This window comes from Ammospiza nelsoni, chromosome 5, assembly GCF_027579445.1.
Source record: "Ammospiza nelsoni isolate bAmmNel1 chromosome 5, bAmmNel1.pri, whole genome shotgun sequence".
NCBI lineage: Eukaryota > Metazoa > Chordata > Aves > Passeriformes > Passerellidae > Ammospiza > Ammospiza nelsoni.
The window spans coordinates 63,104,224-63,125,588 of NC_080637.1; the positions used below are offsets into that span (position 1 = coordinate 63,104,224).

The 21,365-nt window shown below is 41.1% G+C and overlaps 1 protein-coding gene across 2 annotated transcripts in view; it reads left to right on the forward strand.

The window, feature by feature from the left end:
• PKP2 (plakophilin 2) overlaps positions 1-15,357 on the forward strand; it is a 42,556-nt gene extending 27,199 nt beyond the window's left edge. For both annotated transcript variants that reach the window (XM_059473032.1, XM_059473033.1), the window contains exons 7-13: positions 3,312-3,429; positions 5,044-5,205; positions 5,601-5,774; positions 6,939-7,092; positions 8,971-9,160; positions 11,037-11,124; positions 12,814-15,357. In XM_059473032.1, the coding sequence (XP_059329015.1) occupies positions 3,312-3,429; positions 5,044-5,205; positions 5,601-5,774; positions 6,939-7,092; positions 8,971-9,160; positions 11,037-11,124; positions 12,814-12,882 (955 nt within the window). In that variant the 3' untranslated portion in view covers positions 12,883-15,357. The remainder of the gene's footprint in view (positions 1-3,311; positions 3,430-5,043; positions 5,206-5,600; positions 5,775-6,938; positions 7,093-8,970; positions 9,161-11,036; positions 11,125-12,813) is intronic.
• The last annotated feature ends 6,008 nt before the right edge of the window (positions 15,358-21,365 follow it).

Consider the following 21,365-nt stretch of genomic DNA (forward strand, 5'->3'; position numbering starts at 1 on the left):
ATTCCTGAAAGGAATTTTGGTACTTCCAATAAGCAGCTTGAAACCTGGCACATCTAGTTACCAAGTGGATACCTTTACCTCCTTGGTGAATTTTTGAATTGTGCAAGGCAAGAAGGGAATAGAATTTTCCAAAATGCTGTCTGGTATTTGAATTAAATTCACATTATCAGTTTTAGCAGAATGAGTCCCAGGAGCAAAATCCTTCTTGTTATCAGTTATATGGAGTTTTCAGAGCAGTTCAAGAACCTTCTCCAACAGTCAGTGCATGACTCAGTGTTGGCTTAGAGGGAGTATCCCTTTCATTTGCTGTCATTTATCAGCTATTTGAACATTTATTATCATAATTCTGTTTACTTCAAAGTCGCCCTTGGTTTAACTGCCTCGAATGTCAATGTATCTACCTCACAACTCTGGATCAAAATAACATTTCCCAGCAGGAAATTAGCTGATCCTCACCCCAGGACTGTGGGCAAACAGCTCTTTTATATCTGATTACAGTTGCACCGTGCATGTGTGCAAGAGGGGACAGAAGCAGCAAATGCAAGATGAGATCAATGAGATGTGCAGATCAGCAAATGGCAGAGCTTGAGCACATCACCAGGATTCCCCCAGCCAAGAATGCCCAGAGTCAGAGATTTTTCATAAGTGGGTGCTGCCAAATGGTCAATTCTGAGTCATTTAGAGGAGAGCATCCCCACAAGGGGCAATCTCCCCAAGGCTGTGTTCTCCTCACTTTGCAAGCGCTGAGTATTTCAGGGCCTCCTGGAACTCCACTGCAATCAAGTCCAGCCCCTGAGCTCAGAGGGTGGCATTTCAATTGTCATGAACCTCAAATCTTAGGAAGCCAAGATTAAGTCAGTTCTTAAATTCCCTAAGCAAAATGTCTCCATTGTTTCTAAAAATATATATATATTTAAATTTACATTTCTGTGACACTTCTCAGAATTTTTTTTAACAAATCAAATTATATTTTTACCTCCTTAAATTCCTCAAGGTTCAATAACCAAGTGCCCAAAAAACCACTGATCTGCGAGTTTAGTAGATTTTTCACCAGATACTTGCGGTCACTGTACAGGGCTTAAAATGAAGAGTATTGCCTAAACAAACTTTTCACTCTTTTGGGTATTCCTCTTCAGATACTTCCATTTGGTGTTACTTTCAAAAATACATAATTGAAGTAAATTCTACACAGATTTGGAGAGGGAGCTTTTCTTCTGCTCAAAATAGGGTAAAGGAAGGTGATTGCTGAGTTCTGTGCTGCCACAGCTGCATAGTGCTTTGCAGGAAATCACAGAGCATCTCTAATTCTTCTGGCAAAGATGAGACTCTCTCTTATTAGACACAAGGCTTTAAAGGTTTCAATAACCAAACAAATTTAAGCTGTCAGCTGAGGTTTTGCCTGAAATGCTCTTGTCTGCCCCTGTTTTGAGTAAGGTGGGTACAGCAGTGTTTGGAGGGGTGGGAGAGCAGGAGCTCTTCCCTTCCCAGTCCATGATGTCACCCTAAGGACACAGGGAAAGGGGGAGAAAAGAGGAGCCACATGTGTACAGCTGTGCACAGGGACACCCACTGATACCTGAATCTGGCTGAGCATCAAATTCTTAATGAAACAGAGCCCAGGAACTCATTTCCCTTGCAGGACAGGCCAGTGCCCCTAATTCAGGCTCTTCTCTGCCTCCTGAGCTGGAAAACCTCTTTGCTCTGTTCCTGCTGACAGCAAAGCCAGGGCATGGCCTCTCCTTGCACAGCAGGAGCAGTTGTAAAAAGTTTGGGGGATTTTAGAATATGTGGGACAAAACCAAACACTGCATCAGCTGAAGTATCTTTGGCAAGGGAAATTCCACACTTATCTTTAACAGTATTTTTAGCCTCTGTGCCCCAGAAACTATTTTTGCTATGCACCAGGAGGGCTGTAACGTGCACACTTCTGTCAGCATAAGCATAGGAAAAGGTGATATGCCTTGAACGTGACATATATAGCTGAAATTAAATTCCAAAGGGATCTCTACAGCAGGTCGTGTTGTGGGATCTGAATATTGATTCTGTGATACATAATTCCATGAGAGGATAAATGAACTCATAAATAGAGACATCATTAACATCATGACCCAAAGTAAAATTGTAATTACAGTATGCAATTACATGTAAAAAGTTACAGTAAAAAAATTACATGTAAAAAATGTAATATTACAGGTATGTAACCTGAACATGTACTTCCCAGAGGAAAAAAATGAGTAGAGGTAAAATGACAGTGTATAAAATGCTACATTCATTTTACAGTCATAAGCCACAGGAAAGCTTAAACCTTACTGGCTTTGTCATTAATAAAATTGTGAACATTGTAATTTTTAATGGGCAAAGCATGAAAAATAAGGAACCTGAAACTATCTAAAGGAACATATCCCTCTGTGTTTTGATGGTTGCTAAGATTGGCATGGGCTAATAGTTAATGTTATTTCAAACAAAGAAGTTTGAATGTGCAGTGTGCAGTCCTTTGTCCACCAGAGCTGCAGGAGTCAAAAAAAAAAATAAAATAAGAGCTGGATTTACGATTCTGGTATTCCATAATTCAGATTTTGCTGAGTAGTAAAAATAATCACACCCCAAAAGTCTAAGTGTTGTTTCTTCCATGGAAACCAGTAGGTTGTTTAGAGCCAAGCAGCTTCAAGCAGCAAGTGTGTGTTTGGTTTTCCAAGAGTTTTTAAATCAGTTTTGTAATTCATTTGTAAGTGGTACTTGGTTTACTACAAAGCCCAGCAAATGTTACTTGAAAGGCAGAGGGTGGGTCTGGGCATGTGGATGTGGAGATGCTGCTGAAACTCTCAGACCATGTTCCAGCTGATGGCTCATCTTGGATCAAGAACCAGCTCAGTGTAGGTAAATTAATTCTAAAGGACACCTGTGTGCATGGAAATTTTCTCCATCCATGATATTTTCACCATCCTGAATATTAAAATTATAACTGAAAATGGAATAGGGAAAACAAGTCCAAGTTTGGGGGTTTTTGGTTGTTTTTCTTTTTTTTTTTTTTTTTGACTGCTTAAAAAGGATTGACTCAACCTTGAGATGAAAATTTGAGTCAGATCTCACCCATCCAACCACAGTGGTTTGTTTCCCTGGAGTATTTATTTTTGTCTGTGAGTGAAAGTTTTATCTAGAGGAGGCTCAGATTGTCTTACACCTGTGAAGAAAAGAAGCAGTCAACCCGAACTTCTGTATCTTTAAGTTTTGGCTGGAAGAGTTTGTGAGAGGAGCACAAGAAAATCCCTCTGACTAAGTCTCTTCTCCCCAACATTTTCTTTCCTGCACAGAAACATGAGCTCTGCTGGCCCAGAAGGAAGGAAGAAGATGAGAGAATGTGAGGGCTTGATTGATTCTCTTGTGTATTATATCCAAGGAGCCATTGCAGACCACGAGCCCAATGACAAGGTACTCTTTGAGATTAAAAGTGTTTTCCTAGAGGAAATTGCCAAGTGAACGTTTTTCTGTTGTTGTTTATAAACCAGTGTTCAGAAACTGCTGTGATGCAATTACAAAACTTATTTCTTAACTATTTTAAAACTGCCACCAAAGGTGAAATTCCAGTAAGAAGCTTTTTGAAGCATTTTTATCCAGCAATCTAAGAGAATAGTATAACTCAGCACTGGGAAAACATTCGCAGAATCTCTAGAGAGAAAGGTAGAAACTTCTGGGGATTTTTTGGGTGGTTTTTTTTTGTTTGGTTTTTTTTGGGGGGGTTTTGTTTGGTTGGTTTTGGTTTTGTTTTTTGGGGGTTTTGGAGGGTTTTTTTGTTGATTTTTGGGGTTTTTTTTGGGTTTTTTTAAAGTGAGATACAATCACAGCTTTCAGAAATGCTGGAACACAAAAGAGTCAGATGTTGCCTTTTTGGTTGTCTCAGGGTGCTAGATAGCTAGAAGCTTAAAAAATTAATCTGATTAGTGTCCTATATATTTAATGCTTCTCTCCTATATATTTAATGCTACATACCCCTTAGGAAATGAAGAACCTAAATCCCTTTGGGTGGCTGTGTGATTAAGGAGCTTGCATCATTTAGAACAGAACCAATTTCCTAGGGTATTTTAGGGGAAAAAAAAAAAAAGCTGCACATTTTTCCTTGCTGCCTAAGCCTAAGGCATTAACTGCAAGGACAGGAACACCTCCAGTGCCAGTTTCTCTCACTCTCCCTCCCTGCAGTGAGTGCAGGTGAAGCCTGGACATAGATTCTTGGAGCAGAGGCTTGTCTTTCAGCTGGGTGAAGCTGGGTGAGAAGAGCAGCTGTCACTGACATTGGCTGCAGCCTGTAAGGCACTTTCTGGTGGGCCTGCCATAGCTTGTGCTGTGTAGTGGTAATTACTGCACATTTACAGCTCTGTTCTAGGATTAGTTATTCGAGCTTGCCCATCTCCCTGCATCCAGTGCCATTAGCTCCAGGGAGAATCCAGCACATTACACGTGTGCCAGTAGCTCCCTGCTGCATTTTGTCTTAAAAGCTCTCATTCCTTTTTGGCTTTCTAAAGAGGAGCAACTGGTAACAAAGCTCTTTGCCACTGAGAAAGTTGTAGACCTGACCTTAGCCACGTTCAGGAAGGAATGTCTTGTTTTAAAAAGCATTCCACCACAGAAAAACGCTTCCTCTTTGGAGAAGATAAAAGGCTTTCCTCTTGCTGATGCTGTGGTGAGGTGTGTACATGATCATCTTTGCTCCTAAGCCCTTAAACTCTTCTTGGCACATCTCTGTGTCGAGCAGCACTCGCCCAAACAATTCCCAGGCACAGCTGAGGAATTGTGATGTCCCAGGACCATTTCCAACAGGCAGGCACCCCACTCCCAGTGCAGCCCCAAATACCCCCCTAGGCTCAGGAGCATCCCAGGGCATGTTTCATTTCTCAGTCTGGTGGATCACTGCCCTGAAGCCTGGCTCTTCCATGAGGCATTAGAAACTCTGCAGTCACTTACTGAAGATCCACAAATCTCCTCCTGTGTCTGTACATGTCCCTTCAACGCTTGCCAAAGCTTTCAATTTCTATTCTTTTGTTATTTTAGGCCACAGAGAACTGTGTGTGCATTCTACACAATCTTTCCTACCAGCTAGAGCTAGAGCTCCCTGAGAGCTATGCCCAGAGCATATATGTGCAAAGAAGAAATATTTCTAACAATGATAAAACACCAGGCTGTTTTGGAACACGGAGCAGAAAAGTAAAAGAGGTAAGGTACATGATTAGTTACATCTCATTTGGTTAATGACTAGTAGCAAACTCTGAACAATAAGGCTGTAATCTAATTAAGCGTTTGTTATTGATGTATCTGGTAGGGCAACACTTCCTTGCCACAAAAATGCAAATTTATTGATAGCCCTTCTTGACACCAATTCTCTGATGACAATGGCATAACAAATGTTTTATTAGTTGAGGAATACCCCACTGGATGGACTGGCCACTATCATTAAGTACTGAAATTTTGCACATTATTATTTGAGCTTAGAACTTGACAGTCTCCAAATAACCTCGTCATGCAGAGTTACAAAAGGGCTAGTTCAGCTTGTGGTGCATTAAGCTATGGAGATCACTGTTTCTAAAGGCCTGATCTGTTGGCATGTTTAGAAGCAGCAGGACACCCCGCTTCCTGAGGAAAAGAGCAATCCCAAAGGTGTTGAGTCGCTCTGGCATTCTACCCTGATTAGGATATACCTCTCCTTAATAGCAAAGAGTACCAGAAACTACACCCAAGAAGCATCCCTGGGAGCTCTCCAGAACCTCACAGCTGGCACTGGACCAGTAAGTCAACTTTTTTCCTTTTCTTTTCATCTAGTTCTTGATGTGAATGCATAGAGCTCAGGGCTGCTGTGCAGCTGAACTCAAATAAGCACTGACAAGTCCCTGGCTCGCTGACATGGTGAAGGAAAATGAAGAACATTGAAGGGAAAGCCATAAACAGAAGTGCAGCTTTTCCTTGGGCAGATAGTGGGATCTGCTTCTTCTCCCTCTGTGTACAGCTCCATGTGTGGAGTTTACTAATTCATCACTCTATGAGGAATGAGCAGATGTTAAAAGCACTAAAAAAGTCATTTTGTGGAAGACATTCCTGTGGAGAGAGCAGGGCTCTGACGCAGCAGCAGATCACTTTTGTGTTGAAGACTAAACTAATGCTATCTGTCTGAGAGAGCACTTGGGAGAAAGAGGGTGCAACTGCTTTTTTATATTTTCCCTTTCGTGTTGCAACTCACGTGTAACTGGCTTAAAACTATTTGAAATGTGCTTAAACTGGTGCAGAGAGCTGGCTTTTTCTCAGGCTCTGCACTGGTGGCAGTGACACAAAGTGCCTTTCCACACATGCCATTGGCAGTGGCCCGCACTGTTGTGCAAAGGGGCAGCGGGCTCCCGAGCATCCGCGCCATGCTGCACATCAGCCACCCTGCAACTCATGTAACTCTGGCTTAAAACTATTTGAAATATGTTTAAACTGGTGCAGAGAGCTGGCTTTTTCTCAGGCTCTGCACTGGTGGCAGTGACACAAAGTGCCTTTCCACAGATGCCATTGGCAGTGGCCCGCACTGTTGTGCAAAAGGCCAACGGGCTCCCGAACATCCGCGCCATGCTGCACATCAGCCACCCTGCAACTCATTTGTAACTCTGGTCTAAAACTATTTAAAATATGCTTAAACTGGTGCAGAGAGCTGCCTGTGTATGGCTTTTTTTGAGGCTCTGCACTGGTGGCAGTGACACAAAGTGCCTCTCCACAGATGCCATTGGCAGTGGCCCACACCATTGTGTAAAAGGCAAACGGGCTCCCGAGCATCCGCGCCATGCTGCACATCAGCCACCCTGCAACACACATGTAACTGGCTTAAAACTATTTGAAATATGCTTAAACTGGTGCGTAGATCTGACTTTTCCCGAGGCTCTGCACTGCTGGCAATGACACAAATTGCCTCTCCACAGATGCCATTGGCAGTGGCCCGCACTGTTGTGCAGAAGGCCAACGGGCTCCCGAGCATCCGCGCCATGCTGCACGTCAGCCACCCCGCCGTGAAGAAGACAGCGGTCTCCCTGCTCAGGAACCTGTCCCGAAACCCCTCCCTGCAAAATGACATAGGTGAGCAAAAACTCAGAGCTTGCTCTGCTCTCTTCACATCAAAGTTTTGTGCTTTGAAAGAAAGAAATGCTCGAAAAACCCCTGATCTGTTAGTGTTGTAGATTTTTTCACCAGATACTTGCGGTCACTGTACAGGGCTTAAAATGAAGAGTTTTGCCTATACGAGCTTTTCACTTTATTGGGTATTCCTCTTCAGATACTTCCATTGGTGTTACTTTCAAAAATACATAATTGAAGTAAATTCTACACAGATTTGGAGAGGGAGCTTTTCTTCTGCTCAAAATAAAAGAAGGTGATTGCTGAGTTTTGTGCTGCCACTGCTGCATAATGCTTTGCAAGAAATCACAGAGCATCTCTAATTCTTCTGGCGAAGATCAGACTCTCATTAGACACAAGGCTTTAAAAGTTTGCAGCCCACACAGTTTTCCTGCAAAAAATTTTTTTAATAATGGAAGCTATAAGATGCTATAGAAAAATAGTTAATTCTTTTAAATTATCTCATTTCTAAATGAAGGCATTTCTATTCTGAGTATTCTCATTTCAAATTATTGTGTATTTAAGACGTTTTCCTACTGACAGGATAAAATGTGTTCATATAATTTGTTGTCCTTTTTTGTGTTGCCACTAAGGGGGAAAGGGGAAATTCCAGGTATAAAGATATCTCATGGGACAGATTACCCTCTGGAATTCTGCAGAACAGCCTCCTGGGTCTTCTTGGAGCCTTAGAGAACATTCCCTATTAATGAAAATCTTATAACATATTGTTGGGCTGATTTCAGAGGGATAATCCATATGGTGTTAGCAATTACAGGTGGTGAACCCCCCTGAAAGAGAAGAAATTAAACTGATAAAAAGTTGGGATGTCATCAGGAAAAAATCGTTTATGAGAGTATGGGAAAGACAGACTAGCACAAAGCTTTGGGGGCAGGGGCTTCATCTTGCACATTCACAGTTGTTTTATCCATAATAGAGAGAACTGGGGGAATTTCAGGTGAACCTTTTCTCTATCAAAAGAAGTTCTTTTTGATTGACTGAATGCATGTGTGAATTCAGGTCAAATTCCAAAAAGAAAAACTTTGGCCAAAGGAAAACATTTGAGAGGGCACACTGTTTTCTAGATTATAAGGGTCTAAATTTATCAAACAAAATGAACCTATATTTATCCAAATTCATCAAGCAAAATTAACTTCCATATCAAATGGAGATAAATTTAACATAAAACATCTCTAGCAGGGAAGCGGCATGCCTGGTTGTGGTATTTTCTGGGGTCCCATGTGGCAGGAAGGAATGAATCTGACTCCATGTTCTTAGAAGGCTAATTTATTATTTTATGTACTTATATCATATTGAAGAATGCTATACTAAAACTGCACTAAAGGATAGAGAAAGGATATTTACAGAAGGCTTAACAAGATAATAATGAAAAACTCATGACTGCTTCCAGAGTCCCGACACAGCCTGACCGTGATTGGTCATTAAGTAAAAACAATTCACATGTTGGATAAACAATCTCCAGCCACATTCCAAAGCAGCAAAACACAGGAGAAGCAATCAGATAATTATTGTTTTCATTTTTCTCTGAGGTTTCTTAGTTTCTCAGGAGAAGAATTCTGGCGAAGGGATTTTTCCAGAAAATATGACAGTGACACCTGATGAGTTCAGTCCAGCACATGAGCTGTTAATGGACTGTGCATGAGGCAAGGTACAGGCTGTCCATTGTGGGGGTGCAGATTCAGCTGAGTTTTGGGGATGTAATGCAGGTAGGAAGCCATGGGAGTGTGGTGGGAGCACAGAGCTCCCTGCTGAGGGAGAATGGGAGGAATAATCTAAATCTACTCCTGTAGTAATGGAATTGCTTGTCTCTCTCCCACCCTGCAGCCAGAGAAGTCCTGCCTGACCTGGTGTCAATCCTGCCCGAGGGTGTGCCAGGCTGTGAGGTGGCCTGTGAAACCACAGCATCCATCTGCTACACCCTGTTCAACCTGACCCAGGGCAGCTCGCACAACGCGCGGCTGCTGCTCAGCGCCCACGGCCTGCCCAAGGTCATTGCCATCAGCATCAACGACAGGTGAGGGCTCCTCAGGGTCATTGCCATCACCATCAGTGACAGGTGAGGGCTCCTCAGGGTCATTGCCATCACCATCAGTGACAGGTGAGGGCTCCTCAGGGTCATTGCCATCACCATCAGTGACAGGTGAGGGCTCCTCAGGGTCATTGCCATAGCATCAGTGACAGGTGAGGGCTCCTCAGGGACATTGCCATCACCATCAGTGACAGGTGAGGGCTCCTCAGGGTCATTGCCATCAGCATCAGTGACAGGTGAGGGCTCCTCAGGGTCATTGCCATCACCATCAGTGACAGGTGAGGGCTCCTCAGGGACATTGCCATCACCATCAGTGACAGGTGAGCGCTCCTCAGGGTCATTGCCATCAGCATCAGTGACAGGTGAGGGCTCCTCAGGGTCATTGCCATAGCATCAGTGACAGGTGAGGGCTCCTCAGGGTCATTGCCATCAGCATCAGTGACAGGTGAGGGCTCCTCAGGGTCATTGCCATCAGCATCAGTGGCCTGATGGCTCCTCAGGGACATTGCCATCACCATCAGTGACCTGATGGCTCCTCAGGGACATTGCCATCACCATCAGTGACAGGTAAGGGCCCCTCAAGGTCATTGCCATCAGCATCAATGACAGGTGAGGGTTCCTCAAGGTCATTGCCATCAGTCTTAATGACAGGTGAGGGTTCCACAATGTCATTGCCATCAGCATCAATGACAGGTGAGGGCTCCACGAGCCCCAAGGTCATTGCCATCAGCATCAGTGACCTGATGGCTCCTCAAGGTCATTGCCATCAGCATCAAGGACAGGTAAGTGCTCCACAAGCCTCACTCTGTCCCCAGGCAAAAAAGAAACTGCAACCTCTGCCACTCTAGGGAAAAAAAGCTTCATCTCAAAATACAGGACAGCCTGAACAAGGGATGTGAATAGAATAGCACTGATTGTGAAATACAGAAAGATCTCTTAGGACAACTCTCCCATCTCTAAACTCACCAGGTTCCAGCATTTTAAATGGTCCTTATTTAAAGCAGTGAAATAACTATATAATATTAAAGCATTTAATATTATATAAATTTATATAATTTAATTTATATAATTTAGGCATATAAAATTACTAATAATATTAAAGCATTTTAAATAACTCCTCAGAAGATAACTGCACCACATTTTCTGTATTCTGACATATATGTAGTGACTGATCAGCAGATCTCATCTGTACCCAAAATGTCTTTCCTATTCCTTGTAACACAGCCCTGATAAACTTCAGCAATAAAGTACAGGGATGCATTTTATAGAACCTATAGATCTGTACTTAAAAATAACATATTGGCATTTTAGAGAACAGATTCAAAATTTAATGGTTCTTTAATATGTAAACAAATGCAATTAGTATTTACTCCAAAGATAAATAATGTTTTAAAAATATGAATAACTATTCCATTTGCCTTGCTCTCTCTTTGCAAAATGAAAGAGGAAATAAATCTCAGTAAAGGAGGCCTCATGAGGACCTGAATAGTTTAAATCCTGTTTAACTAACAAGAGATTTTACCTACTGGAAAGATTCTTTCAAGTGGTTGTTGTGCTGAGGTTATTCTCCTCAGCTGAAAGTGCACAATATGATAGTTGCTGTAAGATGTAGGCTACAGAGAGCTTGATTTCTCCCTAAGTTTGAAGAATGAGTGGAGCAGGGAGCATGTTTCATTTGTTTCAGTAATGAGGACAGCCTGAAGGGTGCTACAATTCCTAAAGGGTGGCAAAACAGCACTTAGGAGTAAAGAGAGATAAAACAAATGCTGTGAGGTTATGTTTGCTGAGGTCTGTACATGCACCATGCTTATGATGTGGGAATTTAAATTTGTTTTATCATTCTTTTTTTGCAAAATGGCAGCAATATGTTCAGCAAAGCCAGCAGGGCTGCTTCAGTGCTCCTCTACTCCCTGTGGTTACACACCGATCTCCACAGTGCCTACAAAAAGGTAAGCACAAAGAAAAATAATCTGTTCCTTCAGACCTAAGACACTTTCATTTGTCCTCTGGGGCCCTTAGCACTCCTGCTCATTTAAGAATCAACCTGTGATAGGATTCAAGTGGTGCCTGAATTTGGTTTTCTTATTTACTTGTGTATAAGTAATGCATGGCCTTCATTTTTGCTCCTCTGTGTTCGCATTCTCTCCCTCTGTGGTTTTATATCCACTTGTAAAGCTTATGAAAAGCTTTGCTGCTCCTGCCAGCAGTGTCAGGAGGTGGGAAGTGATGCAGAGTGGAGGTGATGCCCATCCACAGTGGCTGAGCCAGCCTGGCACAGAGAAACCACAGAAGTGGCAGCAAAACCAAGGGCAGGGCAGGCAGCTCCCTGCTCTAAAAGCAGAGCAGCTCTGTTCTCCTTGCTGTTTGCACAGCCCAGGTTATAGTCACACAGAACCCAGGGCCTGGGAAAGCTGGTGGCAAACATTTACTGCCATAGTCAGATCAAACAGGAAATGGCCAGCGTGAGTCTGCCACAAACCAGTTTGGATGTTTTAAAGCTCTGTGCCTGCTTTTCCAACCCTCAGCTGAGTTAACTTCCACCTCTCTACCTTCACCCTGCATCTCAAACTGTTTTCAATCTTTGTGTGTTTGCTGTTCAGAATTTGTCACTTCAGATTCCCTATAATCTAAAACTGTCCCATTTGCCATAGTTTCCCATAGCATTTGTTAATAGCTGTTTCTCTTTGTAGATTTTTTTTTTTGTTGAAATTTGCTCCAAAAAACTTTCTTAGCATAAACTTTAACAGTGTTGCATCACAGTTAGCAGGTATGGCCTCACAAACCAGAAATCTGTGTTCCAGAATAAGGCTGTTGGGCCATATAAATTCCTAACTAGTTGTCTCTGGTTTTTTTACAACTGCATTCCTGAATTTACCATACAATAAATTTATCATACCATCAGCAATATCCCCGATGGCATGAATTTTATGAATTTACTGGTAGTTTAGGAAAGGTCTGACCTGATTTTCCAAAATGCTGATTATTTGCTCTTCCTATGCAAACCATGTCCCCTAGAGACACCAGCTATGGCACTGAAAACTTCAGAACAACCTAATGCCCAGACAGTTTTGAAACTTCAGTCTAATAAGCCACAGAAATCACTTATCAAATGAAACAGATAAAATCCTGAGTCATTTTGGCATTGCCCTGTGTTCTTTGTTCTGACAGGGTTGATCTCAGCTAGGTTTATCTCAGCTGTTAGTCACCTGAAAGTTAGGAGTCTGTAGAGCTGAGGTGGAAGAACAGGCTCCTGGTAGAGACAGTGGAGGGAGGTCAGCAATTCCAATTATCCTCTCATCTATCCTGGGCTAAACGAGCTTATTCTGTCCCTGTGACTGCTCAGGACCCTGCTAGACCCCTGCCATGGCTCCTTATCCAGCTTTTAGGCAGCTGGAGCCACCCTTCCCTTGCAGAATCAGCACTGAAGATAATGAATCCCCACCCTGCTCTTCTTTACAGCACTGCTTAAACATCTGGGTATCTCCTGCAACTTCAGTAAGAGACTTAAGGTCTTCCTTTAGTTCTAGAGAAATCTAAAAGCATTTTTTGGCCTTCAAAAATGTGTCCTTACTGTGTTTTCACCAGAAAGGGAAACAGCACTGAAGGTAATGACCTGTTGTGTTTCTTCCCTTCCAAAGGCTGACTTCAAGAAGGCAGATTTTGTCAACAGCAGGACCACAAAAGCCTACAACTCACTGAAAGATTGAATTTCCAGAGCACAGCACCAGGAGAACAGAGATCCTACACTTCACAGGGCTGGTGTCACCAGCATGATCCACAAAGCATCTCAGAAAAAAAGGAGCTGATTTGCTATAAAGACTTGAGTGGCTTTTTTGAGTTTTTAATCCTCATCACCTCATTGTCACTGACAGCATCAATACCAGTATATCAACATCAATACAAATGTCAGTACAAGAATAACCAAAGATGGATTCTCCAGGATGGCTGAGGTGAAGTTTCATCCAGGTTTAGCAGGAGTCAGAGCTCCAGGTGACTGCCTTTGTTCCATACAGAGGAGTTTGAAATGCTGGTGGGCAGCAAATTCTTTTCAGACTATTTTATACCAGAAGTTTTCTACGGTGGGTAAGCATCAAGTGCACTGCTCAGAATTTAGTAATTTTCCACTATTTTGTTTCTTCACACAGCTGAATAAGAATCTCCAGACTCTATGAGTATGCACAAGAAGCTGTTTCACTACATGAATTATAAAAGCACCAATGAAGTTAAAATTACTATTTTTGTATTGCTTATTTTCATGGGCTCACTGGTTCTTAAGCTTCTTTCCTTTGAGATTTCATCAGCAACAGCAGCAAAACTGATTTTACATAGTTCTTACCATCCCTTGCTCCTCTCATCCTCCCTCACATGTCTATTGCATTTCACAACTGTGTCCTGAAAGGATTTTAACTAGAACCACTAGGTTTAAGGCACTGTATTTCAGACACTTTGGACTGAACTCAATCTCGTCATTCTTTGCTAGTTGGTGGAGAAATTATTTGTGGGTGTTTCAATTATTATTTTAAGAAAATTGCAATTTCAAACAATTCTGTTGATAATCCATATATAATAAAGGGAGTGGAGTCTTGCCTTTATTTTTGAAGTAACAGACACACACAAGGGGCTGGGTTCTGTGCTGATTAAGGAATTCATCTGATCCTGCTTCATATTCTCTTATTTGAAATGATCATCCTCCCTACAGCAATTACATGCAATGTGATGACTTTGGGACTATGCCTGCACAAGTGGGAGTAGGTAATAGGAGGGAAAAAAAATTCCTGAGGACCTGAAGGCTCAGGTTTTCATTATATGATGCTCAACATGGTAAAGAAGCACTTAAAAAAAAAACCTAGCTGCTGCATTTAGTAAGTCAGACTTCTCTCAAAAAAAAACCACAAACCCAGGGGTTGGGCTGTCCATTAAACCAGCAGGAAATTATTATCTAAATAAGAATTTATTTCTGCTGGGTTATCAGCAGGTGTGATCTGGCATTACTCTTCTGCAGTCAGGGTAGGTGAGCTACCTTTATGGCAGTGGATATTTTGTCATGTGTGTTTACAAGCCCTGCTGCTCCAGCAGAGCCCATCCTGTGCCCTCACTGCCGAAGGAGATGGAGCAAAATCCTGAGAGTAGGGACCTCACAGGGGAGGTCACCAGCCCTCCTCATTCCAACACTCCTGGCTGAAGGTCTGGCTCCTACCAGACATTTAGAACCAGTGTGTTGTACCTCTGCACCGTGTCCAAACATATTCCTGCATATCTGGGAGCTCAGTTCTGCTGGCAGATCCCGCAGCTCCCCAAGGAGTCCCAGAAGCCCCACACGTGCACACAGCACCGACAGAATGTGCCCCGGGCAGGGAAGCAAGCAACGCTGCTTTCCTGTCACTGGTCATTTTCAGAGGGCTCTTAGTCCTGCACGTCTGCTCTGAGTAACTCAAATCAAATGCACTCCAGTAGGAGGTTTTAAAAATACTATTATTTTTTTGCGGGATGTCATCTTCAAAATACTGCAGATCCAAAAACAACGCGGGGAAAAAGGAATTTACAGCACCACACACTGAGGGAATTGTTTTTATAACTTTTTCAAATATGATAGAAAACAGACAATTAAAATCCAACTTTCTCTTCTAACTTGTTAACCCAAGTAACTCTGCTTGTGCCATGAAAGAATGAACACCAGCAAACTTGGACAAGTCTCTTTTTATTGCCCAAAAGAAGTGGTAGGCAAAATTAATACAGAAAGAGTAAACCTGAATGAAGAATTGCAGTCTAAAAGATCAAGAAGAGAGCTTTTAGAAAGGCTCATGCATTTTGGAAAGGCTCATTAAACTCACATGGTATTTAAGAAACAAAACAAGCAATGGTATTGGGTACTTTTAAATATATGTGTACCTCTCAGTAAGATGTCCTTAAAAAGGAAACACAGAGTTTTTGGGTTGTTTCCATTGGTGCAGTGATTTTAAAGGTCCTCTTCAACCAAAATGAATCCATGATAGTGCCCCTTTAAAATCAAAGCAGTGTTCAAAAGTCACAAGGAATTATCTCAGTCCTGGCAGCAACAGGAGAAACATGAGACACACCTTATTACAACTGCTCTCCTACTTGGATGCAATCAAAAACGTTTCAGCAGGGCTCCAAAGAAAACAAAGCAGAGAAATAATAAATGCTTGCTCTAATGCAAAAAAGCTGTCTTTGGTCTTTTTGTTATTAGTGAACCTACTTGGCTGGGATGCAGCGAATGTATTTTTAAGCCTTAGCCCTTCCTTCAAAAGGGCAAACTCATTTTTCAATAAAATCTAGGTATGGAGACTTAGATTTTCCTGCTACAGCACAGTGTTACTGAAGGCAAGCTGTGTAATGCTCCTGTTGGCATCAGAGGCCTCCTGAAAATAATTTCTTTGCCCAGTTTTGCTGACCTGTCAAACCCACAATCTGCTTTTTTCACTTCTTTTTAATTGGTATTTTCCAGTAAACTTCACCATGGGCCACTGGAGATCTCAAAAATAATTAAATCAGCCTCACCATAGTCATGGTTCTGAGAAATAGAACATTCCCACTTGCTCTGTTCCTGAGAGGAGATTGGAAACCTGGCATTTAAAAATGCTGAGCAGTGCCCAAAGAGTTTTTTGGCTGAACAAGGAACTTACCCCAGGTCCTCTTGTCTTGTGTCCTAACCACAACCTAGGGCAACCACCTTTCACAGAATTGTTTTAGTAAAAACTCTTAAATAGTACAGATATTTTTGTAGTAGATTATAGACATTACCAGAGAATTAATCATTCATTTCCTGATTTCATCCTCCTACCTTATTTTCTACTGCCACTGCTCCTAAACATAAGCACTTCTTCTTCTCCCTCCTTTCCGAAAGAGAATTTATGTAAAATAATTCTAGAATTATTTTACATAATTCTAGAATTATTTCCATAATTCTAGAATTATGTCATTAATTCTAGAATTATTTCCATAATTCTAGAATTATGTCATTAATTCTAGAATTATGTGAATAATTCTAGAATTATGCAAAATAATTGCATTATATCATGCACGGGCACAGGGTTTGGGTTACTTGTCTTTTTTGTGGGGTTTTTCTTTAGAGGAAGTACATGCTATCTATTGAGAGAGGTTCAGCCTCCCCTTCTGGGCCCATAAAAGAACTGGAATGAGCTGGCACCATCTAAAGCCGCACACGGAACCCCAGCCCTCTCTCACAGCCCTCCTGGGGGTGCTTCAGGAGCTGCCCCGATGAGCAGTCACACACTGAATCATGCACAAGCCATGCCAAGTGTTGGGAACTGCTGCTTCCCAAGCTATTCCAGCTCCTGCAGCTGCTCCTCCACTCCTTTACTCAACGTCCTGCTGATTAAAACCTCAGTTTACATTCCTGACTCATGCTCCCAGACCCATCCCATGGGCAAGATAACATCACCTCAAGGCATCATCTGATAGGAGACAGAGATCTGCAAACAGCAGTCAGACCAGAGGAAATGCGTATTTCCATCACAGCACTCCAAGGGCAAGCCCTGAAACGTCAGATGTTGGTGCAACCATGAGAGTCGTGCCTGGAATATTGGTGTAGATGTTACACAGTGGAATCCCAGCAGAGAGATTTGCTCAAATACACAAAAATCAAAAAGGGCTTCAGTGCAGATGCTGTACACAGATCAGGGGTTGCCTTTCTCTGCAGGCTTACTCTGGATATATTTATAGGTTTGCATATGAAGGGGAAATAAACTATTTTTGTCTTATTTCATGTGTTCAGAGCTAAAAACAGCCTAAAATACACATTAGAGGCATTCTAGGCTTATCAGAAATTAGAATTTGCCTGCATCCTTCCTTCAGCTCTATCTTCCAGTCCCAATGTAACTGTAAATAATTCAAGTTTAGGAACTTAACATTTCTTTAACAATTTTCCAATTATTAAGCTCCCATCCTCTTATTAGTATCTTGTTATCCTTAGTCCTCTCTCAGACCAGCCTAAATGTGCACAGGTACAGAAAAGAGGAAGCAGGCATGTTCTTAGCAGCCACAATTTAGAGCAAATACCCCAAATTTGCAAATACTACAAATACCCCATGGTATCAGTGTTTTGCATGCTCTAATTTGTAATCAGCTTTAGGACTATGAGTCAAACTATCACCACTCACACCCTGAAAGCAGCTGGGTCCCCAGAATTCCCACCCTGCTCTTCTTTACAGCACTACTTAAACATCTGGGTCCTCCTGCAACTTCCGTAAGAGACTTAAGGTCTTCCTCAGTAATAGAGAAATTTAAAGGCATTTTTTGCCCTCAAAAATACATCCTTACTGTGTTTTTACCAGAAAGAGAAACAGCCATGTCTGAGGCACAGAAAAATAATAGTGATAGGCCAAGAAGGGTAAAATCTTTCAAAAAGTTCAGAAACTTTCTGAAGCCCATGAAGGCCATAAGAAAATGGGTTCCAGGCTGTGTTTGGCTTGGAAGAACAACAAAATAAATCAGTAATGTTGTAGTATCAGTGCTGAACTCTGCCTGGAAAGCACACTGTGCCTTAGGACACATGAGCACACTTGAGTTTTAACCCAAAACTCTGGACATTGGGCTTAGCCCCATTACAAACTGAATGAGTTTAAACCCTGCACAATTGTTAAAGACTGGAGAAATGATCAGCAACCTTTGCATTGCAGTTACTGCAGCACACAGGATGCTGCAGTGAGAGCCTGGGACGTATTATGTCTTTATAAAAATTAAAATAGGGATTCTTAAGGAGTTTTTTCTTTCCTGATGCTGGGAAAAAGAAGTGCTCTAAACATATGATACCCTTGAAATACTATTTTTATAATAGGATAATATAAAACACATAGCCTTGAAATACTATTTTTGTAATAGGATATTATTTGTTATTTTAAAAGCATATGGACAAAAGTTAAGAGTTTTTAACACAAAGGGAGGCTGGGATGAGAAGCTCAGGTCTGATGATGTAAATACATGGTGATAAAAAGGAGAATCTACAAATCAATATTTGCACCAACATTGCAGTGGGTTTTTGTGTTTTGTTTTGTTTTGTTTTAGGGGTACTACTGCTTGACCTGAAATTACTTAAAACCTGGAAGTCAAAAACTGGTGCCTTGGATAGCAGCAATATTCTTGCAGAAGTGTTATTGAAGAAGATTTGGCACAGTTAAAATGACACAAAGAGATGGAGGGAAGATTGTCTTCTGGGGTGAAAGACTGGAGCAGAGGCCTTTGAAAGAATTCCTCCTGAGTACATGAATTACCCACCCTCCAAGGACACATTTCCTGATCACATCTGTAATTTTCATCTGTGTTGCAGAGAGGTGGACAAATTCACCATTACCTCAGGGTTGTAATTAAGTTATTGGGAGGGTTATTAGGGATAATAAATAAGCCACAATAAATTCTACAGTCTATACTATGCTATAAAAGAAGAGCCATTTAGTTTATCTGGTAATGGCACTTTGTAAAACCTGTGTTTTACAAAGCAGCCTCATGTCCTTCATACCCACTGTAGTGGCTACAGATATAGATTTGTAAAATAGGCATTGAAAAAAAGAGAGAGAGAGAGAGAGAAAAGCCATTAAAGTGAGCAAACAGCAGTGAGCTGATTGCCAACAGGAAAGAAAACCAAGGTAGTGAAGGTGTAGCCCTGGACAGGGCTGATCCCTGATCTCTCACCTGTTCAAACCAACCACCTGTGGTAGATGCATATTTTGCTCTGTTACCTTTTCCCCTCCTGCAGTCAGGCAGTGAGACCTTGGCTAGATTTTTTTTTTTCTCAATAGACACAAAGCAAAAATAAAATTTAAAATCAGTGTAACATCTCAAGCCTGAAAAATATTTTACCACAATTCTAGTAAAACATGAAATTCTTGTTAAATGCTCCTGACCCTGTGGTTTGGGCCAGAAGACACTCCTGTGACTGCTGACAGCATCACCAAAAGGACAGGAAATAGCCCAGAGTTTACACTTATGATGCTGTCCTTTAAGCAGAATCCCCTTTCTGGAAGGGGACAGTTTAATTTTTACATGCATGCCATTTAACAATTGCTTTTTCAGGGTAAGGAAGAGGAAAAGAAGAGGGGAGTTTCTGTGAAGATCTTGCCAACATTCTTTCTGGGCTCTAACAATAACTCTCCTCCTAAACTAAGAAAAATAAGATTCTTGCCCAGCCTCTTCCAAGACAAATCAATTCCTGTTTTTTCAGGATGCCCTGTGTACAGCAGGCATGCAGAAATGTGCAGGCATGCTATAAAGTACAAACTGGTTTTGTTCTGCCTCTGAAGGTGACAAAGATGAAACCAGAAATAATCCAGCAGTTCCTTCTCTGCTCCCACACCAAAATCCAGGAATAATCCAGCAGTGCCCTCTCTGCTCCCACACCAAAGTCAGCTCCATCTCCTCTACATCCAGCAGTGAAGTCAGAGTAACACTTTGCTTACCTCCATAAAACCCAAAACCTCAGACACAGGAAATTCCCCACAGGGTTGAGGGAAAGGAAGATCCCAAAACAAAGGATGTTTCAGGTGTGGCTTGAGGATTTTCTTTCCAAAACAAAGTAATTTACATCTCTTTGTGTCCTTCATTTCAACAGTAGCTGTGCTGATAGAGAGGTGGCTCCCAGGGCTACGAGGGATTCACCGGGAGATTCAGCTCACTGAAACTTCCTTCACATGGAAGGAAAGTTCTGAAGGGACAAGAGAGCTGTGCCTGGCAACTCAGTATTTCCTATTCTGTGCACAGCGCAAGTGGTTACAGCTCCAGTTGCTCCCCTTTAGTACAATTTTTTTAGGGTTTTGAAACTCCTTGTCATAAAGATCTTGTCCTCATTTATTATTCATCATTCCCTAAAGAGCTTTGATGGGAAGCATCTTCAGCAATATTATTCCAGTTGTTGGAGTCCTCTAATTGCCCACACATATTTCTCAGAAACTGTGGCCCAATGGTTGGTGGAAACAGCCCAGCTCCAGCATTTCTGAGAAAACTGGTATTTGACAGCCCTGCATGCTCGTGTTTCCTCCTGACAACAGGGCACTCACCTGCACTGGCTGTCCCCCATGGCTGAATTTACCAGATTATTCCCAGACTGCATCATTTGCCAGCTGCTCCTTCCTGCTATGACTTCTTCAAACCTGTGTGTCACTCTCATATATTATGAAAAATCCCATTGCCAGGATTTTTTCTCCTGAGAAGCTGAGAAGCTTCAGCTTCTCCATGTTTTGCTACTTTGGAATGTGATTTGGAGAATTGTTTACCCACATGTGAATTGTTTTTAATTAATGGCCAATCACAGCCAGCTGTGTTGGACTCTCTGAGTCTGTCGTGAGATTTCATTACTCATTCCTTGCTAGCCTTCTGATGAAATTCTTTCTATTTCTTTTAGTATAATTTTAGTATAGCATATATAATATCATATCATATAATATATAATGTTATGTTATAATATACATAATATAACATTATATGCATCATATAATATTATAATAATATATATTATAATATAACATTATATATTATATATATAATATATAATGTTATATTATAACATTATATGTACTATATTATAGATACTAATATAAATTATATATATAATATAACATTATATATTATATATATAATGTTATATTATATATTATATTATTATATAATATATAACATTATATATTGCATTATTATATAATATATAATATATAGTATATAATATATAGTATATAATATATAGTATATAATATATAGTATATAATATATAATATATTATATATTATATATTATATATTATATATTATATATTATATATTATATATTATATACTATATACTATATATTATATAATATATATTATATATTATATATTATATACTATATATTATATTATTTCTATTCTATCAGCCTTCTGAAACATGGAGTCAAGATTCCCATCTCCTCCCTCGTCCTGGGGACCCACAAACACCACCACACCTGTGTATCTCTGACCCTTGACATTTGCAGATAAGGAGACAGATAAGCTTTCTAACACCTGTGCTGTGCAGTTCTTTGCATTTGTCTGGTTGCTGTGTGCACTATAAAGTCTGTTTGGAGTATTTTTTTTAAAAGTCTGATATGAGACATCTGTCCACATAAACAGCTCTTTAAGGGCTTTTGATGGCGGGGAGGATGAACAAGATGGAAATTTTCTGTGAAAGCTGAGCTTGTAGTTTGG